This window comes from Carassius gibelio, chromosome B17 (genome assembly GCF_023724105.1).
Source record: "Carassius gibelio isolate Cgi1373 ecotype wild population from Czech Republic chromosome B17, carGib1.2-hapl.c, whole genome shotgun sequence".
Lineage (NCBI taxonomy): Eukaryota > Metazoa > Chordata > Actinopteri > Cypriniformes > Cyprinidae > Carassius > Carassius gibelio.
Window position 1 is genome coordinate 14,975,475 of NC_068412.1, and position 12,542 is coordinate 14,988,016.

At 36.7% G+C, this 12,542-nt stretch overlaps 2 protein-coding genes across 2 annotated transcripts; one reads left to right on the top strand and one right to left on the bottom strand.

The window, feature by feature from the left end:
- Positions 1-520: 520 nt before the first annotated feature.
- On the bottom strand, positions 521-1,789 carry LOC127976395 (ankyrin repeat domain-containing protein 9-like). The gene has a single exon (XM_052580784.1). It carries the CDS (start codon positions 1,520-1,522, stop codon positions 659-661), a length of 864 nt encoding a protein of 287 aa, XP_052436744.1. The 5' UTR covers positions 1,523-1,789; the 3' UTR covers positions 521-658.
- A 2,025-nt stretch (positions 1,790-3,814) lies between these two features.
- rcor1 (REST corepressor 1) lies at positions 3,815-12,359 on the top strand. Its single transcript, XM_052580782.1, has 13 exons — positions 3,815-4,590; positions 4,688-4,747; positions 5,304-5,384; positions 5,927-5,979; positions 7,902-8,063; positions 8,348-8,466; positions 8,660-8,735; positions 9,220-9,270; positions 9,706-9,909; positions 10,051-10,128; positions 10,238-10,295; positions 10,411-10,646; positions 10,794-12,359. Exons 1-13 carry the CDS (start codon positions 4,434-4,436, stop codon positions 10,833-10,835), a joined length of 1,377 nt encoding a protein of 458 aa, XP_052436742.1. The 5' UTR covers positions 3,815-4,433; the 3' UTR covers positions 10,836-12,359.
- Positions 12,360-12,542: the final 183 nt, after the last annotated feature.

Consider the following 12,542-nt stretch of genomic DNA (forward strand, 5'->3'; position numbering starts at 1 on the left):
CTGCGCAGATGCTTAATGTTTATGCTTAAATGCTTGAAATCAATATATAAAGGCACACTTAAAATGCATGGATATTAAATTACACTTTGCAAATAGTTTTTTTTGTTGTTCTTGTTGTTGTTTGTTTGTTTTTTTCTATGAATCAAATCAAATAGTTTTTAAAAAGCCAACAAGTTTCCATCATATGTAAGAACCCTTTGTCTTTAAAAAGGATCCAATGAAGTTGTCTGCATGTCCCATGCAAAAAAGTGAAAAAAGAGGAGCTTTGGATCTCTGAAGCTTAAATGTGATGGTTTAGATTTATATATATATATATTTCTCACTGCAAATATTTTCATTTGTGTTATTATTTAGTTCATCCTAAAATGAAGAAAGTCTTACTATTAAAGATCAGCATAGCCTATATGTTCAGACATTTGTTAGTGTTCATGTGAAGACAGAGGATGTCTTGGGATTTTTGTTTCATAAACCCCAAGATGCACCTTGAAAGAACTGACAAATTTAGCTCCAAGGCAACAGATGCAAAAACATATATATTTTAATAATTTTACAGTGTCTTTCGCATATTTACAGAGCTTTCCACATACGCTCAAACCTGAATATTTCAAGAAAGAATTGAGTCAAACAGTGTACTTAGTCAGATTTCCAGTTGTGCACATTAAGCTTGATCCAGTCTGAAGTCCAGGGGTTTCAGAAAGTCCGGCAGCGAGTCCAGCTGATCTGTGGGAATGGACTGGCTGAGCTTCTGCATGGCCTGAACGAACAGAGACGGAGGCGATGACCCTGAAAGCCACTGGAAGGCCTGCTCTCCAATGAGCGCCCTCCACACATCTCCACTGTCCTGCAACTGTCTCTTCATCCGGAAGCGAAATGTGGGCATGAATAAAATGAGGTAGCCGAGGCAGATGCGCTTCGCCCGCATGTCAAAGTCACTCTGGCAGATCTGGCTGAGTAAACAGTCCAGGGGGGTGTTCCCTGTCAGGTCCGTTGCGTAAGGACACGCGCCGTGACCCAGCAACAGTGCCAAGCACTCGGGACGCACCAGATCACACGCCAGATGCAGCGCGGTTTTGCTCCCGTCGGTGTGGACGCATCCGTGACGGTTCAGGTAGCTCCGTTTCTCGCAGTCTGTGAGGTCTTTAATGGTGGCCATGATCATTTTCAGGATGTTGATGCGGTTGTAGCGGACGGCTATGGCCAGGTGCGGTGTGGTGGACGCCTGGCAGCAGCAGAAGCTTCTGCTGGGCATCTCCAGCGCGCGGGTGGAGAACCTGTTGAGTAAATAACGCGCGTACTGCTGGTGATCATGTACCAGCGCGTACATAAACGCCTCTGACGGGGAGTACGCGCACGCCTGTCCGTCATCTTCCCAGTGAAACACCTCCATTGTCCGCATGTCCTCCAGGACCCACACCGGCAACAGGTCCCGGACAGCCTGATAAAATGCAAATGAGGATTTTTGGCATTGTTTCTGGGATTTATAATCCGCGCGGCTCTCGTACATCCCCAGATCCAAAGGCATCGTGAGTTCCGCTGTTATAATAAACGTTTTTGGGGGACCGTTTGGATTTAAAATGACGATTTAAAGGCTTTTACGTGGATATTCAGTGCAGCCAGAGCTGATACTGAACCATCTGTGAGAATATAAATGGGTAAGCCAGAAGGCCAGGCAGAATAATAAATGAAAAACAAGGCAGTAATCTCGTATGATAGTGTCTAAAACCGTTCACCCGCCTTCAAACCCCACTATAAACTCAGCCGAGAGTTTATATATGATGGGCAGCCCGAGTTGGTCTGCACCTATCGCTGCGCTCTTTGCCATTGGACGCTGGCGCACGTCACCAGGGTACAAAGTGCCTCCAACTTCTCCTTATTAGTGTAGTAGAAGGAATGTGTGCGTGTGTTTGGGCGCTATCGAGTGACCCTCGCGCATTCAGTACATTCAGCGCGAGTATTGTTACATAATATTTCACAGACCGAGCCATGCGCTCTTGCACGGGGTGATCTATCTGATCTGTTTATGACATTCTGTAAACGTTATTATTATGGGTGAACGTTGGGGTCATATTATTGTATATATGCACAATTAAGAATTGTATTTATTTATTTATTGAAGGTTTGAAAGTAAGAGATTTTTGAAGATCTAAAGGGTTAAATATGTCTAAATAAAAATGTATAAAATTGGTCGACAATCAGACTAAACTGTACTCAAATAGAGCTTCATAAAAATTATGACAGAAATGTTCTGAGGAACACGTGCGCCATCTAGCGGATAACTGTTATGATTTTCCCCAGAAAAAAAGGTTTGTTTATCATTTAATTATTTCTCCTTATTTAAATATTAGACAATCGCTACTTTTTGATGATGATGATGAAAAACAAACGGTTTCTGCAAATCCTGGACACTTAAATCTGTTTAAAATCACTTTATCTCCAAACAGATGATCAGATGAACCGTAATCAGATATGGCAACCAACAACATGTAATTAAAGCCTGTGTAGCAAAACTGCATAGACATATTACTACTAAAATTATATTGTTTGGAATTGACAGATGTTTAGATTTAATTATTCAGAATATTGTTAATTTGCATCTGTGTGCTGTTTTTTGAGTCTCAGAGGGATGTCACCACATCTGCAATAAAAAATATCAATTTGTTTTGAGATGCTACCTGTGTTGTGGAAAGTTACTTTTAAAAGTAATGCTTTATAAATATTATTACTCCTTTAAAAAAAGTAAATATTTGCGTTACTTTTATGAAAAGTAATTTGTCAGTTGTTTTTGTTTATCTGTTTGGTTGAATTAATACATAAAGTATATTTGTATATTTGCAATTTTGTGCAATTTTCGGAGTTTGCATTTCACTATTTTATACTGAATACTGAGTTTGTTTTTGAGCAGGTAAATTGAGTAAACTGAGTAAATGCATGTTTAGTCTAGAACTTGCACTTGAACTTGCAAATGCACATGCCTCTGCGCTTACTCCCAAATTCTCTCAACGTAAAAACAAGAGAGATCTCAATCAATATATGGTAAACAAAGTATCTTGTGTTTCTTATTTGAACATATATGTTGTTGTAATTTTTTTAAAACTTTAAGTTACTTGTAATGCGTTACCCCAAACACTGGATGCCACCATATACACAAAGAAACACAATGTAGACTTGGCATGACAAGAAAAGAATACCTTTATATAATTAATAAAGGTTGTGTAATGCTACAGATATCCTGATGCTTAGTAGTCTTTGGACAGATGTAGCTCAGATCAGTCAGAATGTATGAGCATCACAATAAATTGCAATTATCCCTTCCAAATAGGCTACTACTCTAATAACTAATATTTAAAATATTAGTAAGTAATCCATTACTGACTAGAATATATCATGGAACATGATCTTTACTAAATATCCAAATAATTTTTGTAATAAACGAAAAATCTATCATTTTGATCCATACAGTGTATTGCTGGCTATTGCTACAAATATACCTGTGCTGCTTATGACTGTTTTGTGCTCCAGGGTCACAAATAGCCTATGTACTAGTATGTAATAACAAGACATTAATATACTAGTCAGTGGACAAAAATGCAAGGCTGAACCATGTCTTGAAAATACGATAGAAATTTATATTTTCATTTTTATGTGAACTATGTTTTTCAACTTGTTGAGCACTCTAGACACTTGAGGGTTTCTTGTTCAAAAAGTTAAACTAGAATTTTAAATGATTTTATTATTATATGACTCAATTCGGTGGATGATAACTCTCACTCATTTTGAGTTTTATGAAGCAGTGTGATGGTTAATGGTATTCTGCAAAACAGATATAAAGAGGATATTTTTGCTATAGTGATGCATTGCTGGTTTTCACTAAACTAGTCCACAAGTACGGAGTGTCAGCTGATGCAACGAATTGTGGTTGTCTAGAGTTGATTTTTATACACATATGTTTTCTAGACAAACGCTGCTTCGACGCTTGGTCTGAGGAAATAATTAGCTTTTTTGTTTGCAGAAGTTCTTTGAATTTCTGCCTTGAAGAGGAACTGATGTTAGCTAAAGCAGGTCAATCAGAGAAAGAGAGAGAGAGAGAGAGTGAATGTGTGTGTGTGTGTGTGTGTGTGTGTGAGAGAGAGAGAGAGAAGAGAGAGAGAAGAGAGAGAGAGCTAACGCTAGAGCAACCGCACTGTCTGCTAGCACTGCAGCCGTATGTGCTTTATCTGTCTCAAAAGCTAAACTTCACTTATTAACGCGACTGGGGGAAATATTATGCATTCGGTGGACCTTTTTGAGTGTTCATAACTCTATATTGCCAGTTGGGGGAGTTTGCGTCAGTGCAGGACGGTGTTATTTGTTTCCGATCAGAGCAGTTGAGCTGAGTTAGCTTAGCAGCCAGCGAGCCCAAGTTCCTTCAAGCGCCTTTGCGTTTCGCTATCAAAATGCCTGCTATGTTGGAGAAGGGCACCACTGAGATATCGGGTAAAAGAAGGGGCAGACACTCTGTGAATAATCCGACCAAAAGTTTTACTTCAAATGGGAACAGTAACAATTCATGGGAGGAAGGAAGTTCGGGTTCCTCAAGTGATGACGAGCATGGTAAGTCATGGTGGTAGCCTCGGTCGCTCTTCATAAGTTCATACACTTCTGATGAAGGCAATCAGTTCATTTGATTTTTTCTTTTGTCACTCACAAGGTGCTGGCGGGATGCGAGTTGGATCGCAGTATCAGGCAGTTGTTCCTGATTATGATTCTGGTTTGTGGCTTTTGAGTTTTGGAAGGTTCATTGACAACACAGGGTGGATGGCGTGATAGCCTCAAACACTGTCCGGAATAGTTCGCCCGTTTAGTGCACTTCATGTTCAGCAATAATAATATTCATTTATTTATTTAGTGTCGCTGGCAACCTACAGTGTAAGTGGTAAATTGTTGTTATGAAAAAGAGGTTAAAACATGAAATAAATCAAAAAATATGAAATAAATAAAAAAATGACTATTGTATGAAACCTGAGGTGATGATAATGAGCACCTGATGTGTCTGCATCACAAACACGTCCGCATTTTTTTTTTTTAAATATGTAATTCAGGGATAATTTAATTTATATTTAATTTCCCTTAACTTTAAACATTTCATTTTTATTGTTACTTTAATATCAAAATATTTGTTTTCTTTGATTTATTAGAAGCTCTGTACGGAAATATCTTTGTGTGGGAAAAAAAAGCTATTAGTATTACCATTGATTTTCTTTTAAATTAAAATAGATGGATGCATTCTTGTTTAATCCACCAATGTTTCTCTCTCTTTTCACCAGAGGTAGCAAAGGCAAGCCAAGAGAGAGAAAATTTGGGAATGCTGGTGTGGTTTCCAAATCCAAGTATACCAGAGGCCAAATGTGAGTCATTTATGAGTATGCTAATTGGCTCTATAAATGTGTTTATTTTTTCTTTTCATGTAAATATTGGCACTCCATATTACACCGTAGTATTGTTCAGAAAATTATGTTGTGTGATTCAATGAAAAAAAAAAAAAGAACACTCACAAAATGTTGATCCATTTGAGCATGCAGACTAGGGAAAACGGGGTGGGACGCAGCAGCTCATTTGCATTTACAGAGACATGCACGAAAACATCATGTTTCTGCTTCCACTCAAATTTTAAAATTATTATAGTCTGTGGGGTATTTTGAGAGGATTTTAGGGATACCTGACACTTGTATACATATTATAAAAAGGGGCAAAATTTAAGTCAGGCATGCAATAGCATTGAGAAGGCTATAATATAGGAGAAAATATTTTTTGTATAAGATATGTCATTCAGTCAATAAAGAAATGTATTTTATATGTAAAATAAATGTTTATATTTCAAGGGTTTTTAGTTTTAGACATGATTTAATTTTTAGTTATATTCTAATGATTTTCCCCTTGTTTGTTGCAGTGGATGAGTACATTGCAATAGCCAAAGAAAAACATGGGTACAATATGGAGCAGGTAAAATTATGTTTGAAAGCTATGCATATTTGTTGCGTTTATATATATATATATATATATATATATATATAAGGAAATGAAATATTTTTTATAGACACTGTAGGCACAATTAGTGATTTTCAATGCTCTTTTGTTGTATCCTATTGTGACTCGTAAGATAAGGTAGAACATGTTTGCATGTTTTACTGCACAGGGCTCCAGAGTAACTTTTAAGAGCAATGTCACCATCGCCATTAAGTTATACTGATGGTGGCACCAGAAGCAGATTTGGTAGCATGGGTGGTACCAAACAACAGTAACATGGAAAATCTTAGTTTTATATAGAAAATTAACTATCTTATTAAATGTACCATTATTGTTCTGTAGTATTATTCAGGATTGACTGACAACTTCAGTGATTTATAAGAGCATTCCTGATTTGTGTGATTGTCACAAACAGAAAAGTTTGTGTTTTTCATGGCACTTTGTGATTTTTACAACATATACACACAAAAAGAGCATACCTTTACAAAATTAAATTTTTTGATGATTTTATATTTTATCATTTCAGAATATAAAGCAAAAAGTAAAAATTAATGACTAATAAGCCTGTAAGTCCCCATTCTGGAGGTTATAGTGGTAATTTTATGTTCTTTTTACATTTATTTTACATAAGTGTTTGTTTACCACAAAATATATTTTGGTCATCCCTTCAAAAATTAAATAAAATTGGATAATTTGGATAGTAGTAAATAATAAAGTGCTATAATTTCCGTTTCAAAAGGTTGTACAAATGCTGAAATGCATAAGGTCATGTAATGAAATTCGACTATTTCCACCAAAACACTTTAGTTCTAGTTAGAAATACTACTTTTGGTTTTCTCAATACAGTAAGTGCTGTTTTAACTGTTTATAACAGAATTCTGTGTAGAATTTGAAGGTTTTTCATTAGATCTTGCATAGATGTGCCGGTATTTATTAGGTAATGTGATAATTCACAATAATGAATGCATTAATTATATTGTTATTGTGGGCACTTCAAAATACCAAGAATAATTATCTATTACAAATTATTGCGAATTTGGAATGCATTTTAAGAATTCTTTTCCCACTGGTTACAGGGCACAACCGCTGTATGCTGCGTCAATGATGCATGTGCTCTCTCATGTAAACAAACACAGATGAGAAGAGCATGGCAGAATGCGTAAGAGACAATCTGGATGAAGGCACGGTCACTCAAAAGTCTCTTTGAGACAAGTCATGTCACTCAGCAGCCATATTTGAAATGCCTCTTGGGCATCCATGTGCAGCTCTCGATGCCGATATTTGAAACGCCAAGGCCGATATATCGGTCGACCACTACTTGCTATATTCCTTTCTGAAACTTATTTAAACAGCCATTCAGATTTGTGTATTTGCTATGGTGTTCATCACAGCACCAAATACTTAAATATTTAGACTTAATAAACTATTTATTTTCAAACTGTTTTACATTCTAATCTGGACTACAACATGCCCTAGATATTGTTTAAGGTGTTTTGATTCTTTATTGTTCGGTCACACTTTACATTAGGGCATCATTAGTTCATTGATTCTTCTAAACATTTATTAATCTTAGGTAATTCCAATATTTAATAAGAGTAAACCTGAGCATGGACAAGTTTGCTTGGGTTAAACAGTCAGCACTGCTCTGCTCAAATGCTCTTGGCATTTGATGTATTGTGTTATGATGTGGGTATGCCAGTGCGAACGCCTGCAAAATTTAGTCACACTGGCAAATAAGATGGTATCAAAATGTCTGGAGCCCTGGTGCATTAATGCAATTTCTCTTGTAGTTACAGTTTCACAGTGTCAAACATAAGTTGTCTTTTAAAGTCCGACATTTCAAATAGTTTGTTTCTTTCCATTGAAGTCTCATGATGTGGCTTTCTGTGTTTAACAAGGCATTGGGCATGCTGTTTTGGCACAAACACAACATTGAGAAATCTTTGGCAGATCTCCCCAACTTCACCCCTTTTCCAGATGAGTGGACAGTTGAAGACAAGGTGCTGTTTGAACAGGGTTTCAGCTTTCATGGAAAGACATTTCACCGCATCCAGCAGATGGTGAGTGAGATGGCTGAAACCTCTCTGAACATTCAAATAAAACATGCAATTGAGGGAAGCTGCATCCTCATGTATTGAAGTGACAACTAATCATAAGGAGCCTCAGAAATCCAGCTCATTAATGGATATTCATTGGTGCATATAAAGACCAAATGGGTTCACTTTGACTGTTACAAATGGATCGGTGTCAGCTTTGATCATGAATAATGATGGATCCTTATGGTATGTCAGATGTTTCCATCACTTATGATCTTGATTACAGACAAGGTTTTTGTTTTTTTCAGCTCCCAGACAAGTCAATTGCAAGCTTGGTTAGATTCTATTACTCGTGGAAGAAAACGCGCAGTAAAACGAGTGTGATGGACCGCCATGTGCGCAAACAGAAGAGAGAGAGAGAGGAGAGGTCAGCTATGGCATGAAGTTATTTATAGGATGTTTGCTGTCTCCTTTTGTGTGTTTGTTTGTTTTAAAAGTCTTGATCAAAGATAAGTTGCTGGTGTCGTGGAATGCTAGCATGATCTATTTTTAGAATATGTTGTCATTGTTAAAAAAGGGAAATGTCATTTTTGAAACTTTTAATCCTTTTTTTCGTGTAGTGATGATGGAGAAGAAAATAGTTGCATCTCTCCAGGGGATGCAGAACTTGAGCCAAATAAGGATGAGAAGAAAGAGGTAATCTAAATGGATATTTTTCCTGCACATTTTTCAGTTGTACATTAACGTAATAAGATGATTTTAAATTAAAATGAAACTACATATTAAATGAAATCCTTTTAATACTTTAGGTTATACTTTATTTTATGATGCCCTTGTTACAGCATAATCGTACATTTAAACACTGCGTAATAGTAATTAACTACATGTACTTACTATATGGTTAGTGTTAAGATGAGGGCTTGGTTAGTTGCATGTAATTATGCATAATTTATTGTTAATACTATATTAAGTAAATGTAAAGTGACAAGGACAAATAAAATAGTGTTACCATATTTTATTATTAATGTAATTTTTTTTTTTTTGCATTTAGTCTTTTAATCTTAACTTTTCTTTTTAGAGAATTGTATTTTATTTGGATATATTTACTTTTGTAAGTGCTGCTACACTTAACTTATAGACCATCTACCTCCATAAAAAACAAATTTGTTCTTTTTTTAAGGGAATGTCTGGACCTGAGAAACCAGATTCAAAACCCGCAGTTGTGCAGAAGGTACAGTACTAAATATGTATTTCTATTTATTTCTATTCTATCTGCTTGTTCTCTTTTTAATTATTGAAAAAAATAATAATAACTTGAACTTCCAACACTAGCTCTATTCTATTGTCTATACTTCTAAAAAAAATAAAAAATAAAGGATGAATGCATTGTTAGACTAACCGGGATTTTTCACGGCACAGATATTATTGCTCTTTTGTTGGTTTGATTGCTTCCATTGTCCTCATTTATAAGTCACTTTGGAAAAAAGCACTTGCAAAATAATTAAATGTAAATGTAATGTTTTATAAACTATCGTTTTGTTAATATGGAATGCTCATTGACTCTACATTAGTAGTAAATCTACATCAATAAAGCACAGTTGAAATCAGTCACAGATTTAAATAGCTCTATTTTCGCTGTTTTTTTTTTTGTGTGTGTTTTTTACAGCCAGCAAATCTTACAGAAAAGTCGATGCATGTTAAGAAAGAAGTACAGGGACTTGCTGGGAGGAACCTACACCGGGCAAAGAAGAAACCTCCTAAAGGAATGCATTTAAACTCTGATGATGTGGCGGCAATGTCTAGCAGCGGCCCGGCAGCAGTCAGTGTTCTGAGACAGCTGGATATGGAGCTCATCACTATAAAACGACAGGTTAGCATTTTATTCATCAGCACTATCATTTTCATTGAGACTATTAGTTGAACTAGACGTAAATCTGACAGAGAGCAATGTAGTCTTGAAGTGTGTGATGGTCTAAAACTGAAAACTTTGAAAAATAACCTCTTTTTACAGATTCAGAGCATTAAACAGCACAATAGTGCCCTCAGAGAAAAGCTGGACACAGGTGTGGATGAGTTTAGGCCATCTGAGGTAATAATATTCTTTATGACTACTTTCCACCACACTTATTTGATAGATGACAATTTTATGCATTCTATTCACAAGAGGATATGCAGTAAATGTGCTTTGATTTCCTCAGGCTAATCAGAAATTTAATACCCGCTGGACCACAGAAGAACAGCTGCTTGCAGTACAAGGTATTTTTGGCCACATTTCTCAGATGTTTGCAGGGCTTACTGGATAATGAGTGATTATTTAAACGGCAAGTTTAAAGTAGTGAAATTCTGGACAATCGTTGGTTTCCTCTCTCAGCTATAAGGAAGTACGGGCGGGATTTCCAAGCCATTTCTGATGTGATCGGCAACAAGTCTGTGGTTCAAGTGAAAAACTTCTTTGTGAATTACCGGCGTCGCTTCAACCTGGACGAGGTACTGCAGGAGTGGGAAGCTGAGCACGGCGTGGAGGGACGCAAGGGTTTAGATGAAGAGAAAATGGAGGTGTCATCTGAAGAGGGAAACACCCCGGGGCCTTCAGAAAACCAGGCAGAGGTCAGTTTCCCATCAGTACCTCTGAGTTAATGGGCTTTAGCTTCCAGTCAGGCTGGAATTTCTCATTCTAATTGAAGTTCTTTTTCCTGCATCTGGTTTTGGTTTTTCAGTGTCATTTGAGATTAATCATCAAATCGTCATTTTCAGGAACCAACGGCCATGGAAACACAGAACCCTTCAGTTTCATGAGTACTCCATCAGTGGTCAGATGAGCTCAGATCAGTTAATATCACAGCTGTGCATAAGAAGCATTAAGGCTTCGGTTGCCTCAAGTGAAGTCTCTTCGTAATGGACATTCCCCCCCGCCACATCCTGGTCCCTCTGACTCCCACCCCTCTACTGGTCCCAGGACTCTCACAGAACTAGGATCATCACTGCCAACAGAAGTAGAGTCCCTGTCTGGTCTCTAGCAGTCTGGTGCTCCAACAGTTATATTCTCCACAAATGCTAATTGGTCTGTTATGGGGGAACAAAACACCCATATACCCATCCCAACATCATTGGACAGAGAATTGTGATCTTAAAAGATCTCTTAAGGAGTCTAAAGGAGTCTAAAGGAGTTTAATATCACTTGACCATCTCTCTTTCTTGATATGCACATAGGACTTTGACTTGGTCCTGGTCCAACATCCCTTTCCAGTTACTTTTTTGTTGCTGTAGCATAATATCTAGTTATATGATTTGCTATTTTAAAATAGTTTGGGGGGGTTAGTTGATCTCTGGTTGGATTAAGCTATTTATTTGCATAAAACGTGAATTATACGAACTGCTCTGTATAGATACAGTGAAATGCCAGTGTAGATGAAATTTCAATAATTTTAATACCAATTTTAATATTATTCTTTTAAATATGAGATGATTTGCAGCTCTTATATTAAGTGAGTTGGTTTAGTATTAGGGCATAATATATACCGTTTAATCATGGACCCTTGTACATGTGTATTTGAAATGCATTTCTTGGCTGAGGCTGTTGACTGTGCGAACAGGCACAGCAGAGTGTTGTAACAGAATGGGAAGTATTTTTCGTTCTTGCTTGGATTTTTTAAATCTTATTTCGAACTGTGTTTTGCATGCATGAACAGTTCTTCATGCCAGGGTCAAGCTTTTCACCCTCTTAGGGGTGTCTAAGCGTATATGGATTGACGTGTGTAGGTAAGAATTTCAAAATATGGCAGCATATCTAAATTGCTACTACTATTCCATGCTTGTATGTGTTTTTCCACACATCCTAATTTATGATGGTGTTTGGAGATGTTAGATGGGTTCCTGTTGTTTGTTTTTTTTGTTTAAATTGAAGTTATTTAAAATACATGCACTCTTACTTTTTTCGACCAAATCTTTCCCTCTAATAACTGTAACGGTACCCTACATGTGTGAACTCCTTTTAAACTGATTATGCGTGCAGATAATGTACATGGATGGGGTGAAGTTCTGTGTGCGTGTGTGTGTGGGTGGGTGGGAGCTAATGTGGTCATAGACTGTGGACCGTATATGTAATCAGTTTGTCACATTAGTCATAATAAACATAAGGGATTTATACTGTCAAAGGCATTGAGTGTTGGTCAATCTCTATACATCACATTTTTGTTTCTATTTAGTCTGTTAATTTTCAATATTAAATTGCAGTGGTAACACTCTTTCACTATATTACTTACGGTACTCTCTTTATATGTTATATACTAGAGTTTTCCCTCAATAAACTCTTACTTGCTGCTTATTGGTAGTTATTTTTAGGTGTTGGGTAGCGTAAAGGGATTTACAATAGTCATGCAGAATTAGGCTATGTGTGCTTTATAGGTATAAATAAACAGCCAATTTGCTATTAATATGCATGCTGATAAGCACTTAGTTAATAGTGAATATTCTTTCCTAATCTAAAGTGCTACCATTTTTATT